General features: G+C 34.5%; 1 protein-coding gene across 1 annotated transcript in view; it reads right to left on the reverse strand.

Moving 5' to 3' along the window:
* Positions 1 to 1,237: 1,237 nt before the first annotated feature.
* LOC111088935 overlaps positions 1,238 to 3,285 on the reverse strand; it is a 50,391-nt gene continuing 48,343 nt past the window's right edge. The window contains exon 5 of the mRNA XM_022400288.1: positions 1,238 to 1,681. Coding sequence (XP_022255996.1) covers positions 1,544 to 1,681 — 138 coding nt within the window. The 3' untranslated portion in view covers positions 1,238 to 1,543. The remainder of the gene's footprint in view (positions 1,682 to 3,285) is intronic.

Below are 3,285 nucleotides of genomic sequence, written 5' to 3' on the forward strand. Positions count from 1 at the left end.
GAAAACTTTAATATAAGTTTAACATAACAGCAAATGTACAAACTTATATTAAAGTTTTCCTTCATTACCCATTCAAGCCGTCTCCAAGCATTATTAGTCTCAAAGTGGGTTCCTCGTCATCGAATCAGCGTGTGTGTGTGTGAAGAACCGGGATAACTACTATCGTCTAATATTTATGGAAGGGGGAGCGGGTCTTATATGACTCGTTGGATGGTAAAAAGGAATCCTCCATGAAAAATATGATTACATCATGACCAAGATGACTATATCTAGTGAAGATCATTCACGCTGTACTATTTCAGAAGATCATGGGAGCTCATCCAAAATGGCTGCGCTCACTAAAGGGCATCATACTTGAGATTAGCTAAGATAGAGCCTGGAATGCGCAATATATGTCATCAATTTATAAAAGCTGTGACATTTCTAGAATATGTTCCTTATCAGCAGGCTCATTCATGATGGCTCCACATTGGCAGCTTTAATTCAACTGGGTGTAACGTCATGAATATTAAAATTATGTGAAGTTCAAAGATCAGTGGTCAAAAGTGACCAACTGTCCCAGCTTATTTGGATAAGTTATTGTCGTTTTAAAGTAAAATACAGAATATAATTTAACTTATCAATCGGATAAGTTAAATTTTTGACATATTTTTAAATAGCTAAGCCGGATTTAAAATGCTAGGACGACATAGATAAAATCCTAGTTGCTTTATTAAGAATAAATATATAACCAAATGAGCTCCAAATAATCTCGAAGTTTGTTACGTTCCTTTTGAAACTTTAAAATTGTTCTCAATTTTACGTTATTGTCTTAAAAATTTAACTAAGCTACTGCTATGAAATAACTAATAGTTTGTTTTTGTTTTGTTTTTGAATTTCGCGCAAAGCTACACGAGGGCTATCTGCGTTAGCCGTCCCTAATTTAGCAGTGTAAGACTAGAGGGAAGGCAGCTAGTCATCACCACCCACCGCCAATTCTTGGGCTACTCTTTTACCAACGAAGAGTGGGATTAACCGTCATATTATAACGCCCCCACGGCTGAAAGGGCGAGCATGTTTGGTGTGACGGGGATTCGAACCCGCGACCCTCAGATTGCGAGTCTAGTGTATTAACCACCTGGCCCTGTCGGGCCATTATAACAAATAGTACCAGTGGAGTCATTTGACTAGTTAGTCTTTTTCAACTTTCCTTTGAACACAAAGTTTAATTAAGTTATTTGTGCACTATTACACTTTCAACGTTTCATACACAGAAAATGTCTACTTTATTCTCCAACATCAATTGTTACAAAGAACACGGAATATTTAGTTTCATCGTTAACAAGTAAAAATTATTTATATTTTCAATAAAAGTACTAAAGTACGTAACCCGAAATCTACGTCAACTGAAGAAAATAACATAATAGTTTTCTTTGGATAAACAATATTATATATTTTTAATTATAAATATCTAGCTTAACACATCTGAGGATTTCTAAAAAAGTAAGACTAAAACATTGTTTGATTCGTACGAAGCAAACAAATCGTGCATCTTTACCATAAGTTACTGAAACTTCAAAAACCAATCGACGTTGTCCTTTGATGTTAATGGAAAAGGTCTTCCATTTGGTAGAGGATTTCTCTCACCATTGTCGGCTTGTCTGGATTGGATGTGTTTCTTGATTTTATCTGCAAGTTTTTTCTGATGAATAAAAAATATACAAGATAGTAAATGAAGAATATCGTAACTATTTTTATTTGATCATTTTTCTTGTATATTTGTATTTAATGATATTAATTAATTTAATTTGAATGATGATGTATTATTGCATAAATGTTATCTTTAAGTTCTATCCTTATCTTAAAACTACTTCACATAAAAATGGCAACAACCTGCCTTAAATATTATTACTTTTCTCAAAATAAAAATGAGGAATATCTCTGAAAAAAGACTAGACATAGTTGTAAAACACTGTAGTTAGCACTTCGAGCTTATGTTCAGAATGCGTATACGTGACGTGTTTCAACTGGCCTAATGCTGCCACGTTTCGGTTTGACGAGAATGACGTACTTAAATTATTGTATTTTGTTTGTTTGTAGTTAAGCACAAAGCTACACAAAGGACTATCGAAACCCGGTTTCTAGCGTTGTAAGTCCGCAGACATACCACTGGGGGGTCTATCTTATAGTAGGAAGGATAGTTTTCGAGTTTGTATATCGCAAATAGTTTTGTTCTTCTACGACGATACAGCGTTACAGAGTAGCCACATGGCTAATAAACCACCAGCAGTTTGTCAAAAGTCTGAAAGGAAAATCCTCATCATTGGTAATTTTTCGAAAGTAAGTGATGTTTTTTTTTCAATATAAACAATAAAATCAACAAGGGACTGCAACAAAAATTTTTTTTTTCATCTTCACAAACGATTTAATGCACAACATGAAAGTCCAAGGTTCCAACTACACACTTTCAGTTATAAGTTATAATAGTGAGATTAAAACTCATTATTCGTTTCAGGAATAGATTATAAACTTGGCATTATCTGCCCGAATTATTCCTAAAACACTACAAAATAACATTTTAACTTAATAGAAGCACTAATGTGACTCCAAACATTTTACCGCTTTCCCGGGAAAGTGGAAATCGAGCTTCTTCGAACCAGTACTCAAGTTTAAGATGGAACTTAACTGAACATTGTTTGTATTCGAGATATGTAAGAAATGAAAGTAAAGTTACAAAACATAACGTTCTAGATCGATAGAAAAATCAAGCATAGAAATCCGAACGGAATATACGAATAGTGCCGTTAACATGAAATACGTTATCTGCTAGTCTAGTCACTAAGCTAAAAAAAATAAATAAATAAACTTTTATCAACGTGAATTCACTAGATTAATGTGTGCTCGGTACAAACACTATACTAAAACAAGCGGTGTTCAAAGTGACTTAAAACAGTAAACACCACTTTGGCATCCTGGCTCTGGGGAACTGCATTTCTAAAGTTCTTGGAGTTCGGGCCTGAAAAAACACCGAGATCCTTACTAATCCATATTCAACAATTACCAGAGCTTTTCATGAAAGGCCATAAGTCGTGCCGGTAGAATCAGTAAGGATAACCCGTGTACAGTGCCCAGTTTTTGTTCAAAGGTTGAACACGACATATAAACAAATATCAAAAGTACGGCAGTTTTGTAATTTTACTATAACTTTTTAGTTTGACGTAGAGTTTAGGATATGTTTTGTTTGTTTGTTTGTTTTGAATTTCGCGCAAAGCTACACGAGGGCTATCTGCGCTAGCCGTCCATAAC

The sequence above is a fragment of the Limulus polyphemus genome, unplaced genomic scaffold (assembly GCF_000517525.1).
Source record: "Limulus polyphemus unplaced genomic scaffold, Limulus_polyphemus-2.1.2 Scaffold4784, whole genome shotgun sequence".
In the NCBI taxonomy this organism is placed as follows: domain Eukaryota; kingdom Metazoa; phylum Arthropoda; class Merostomata; order Xiphosura; family Limulidae; genus Limulus; species Limulus polyphemus.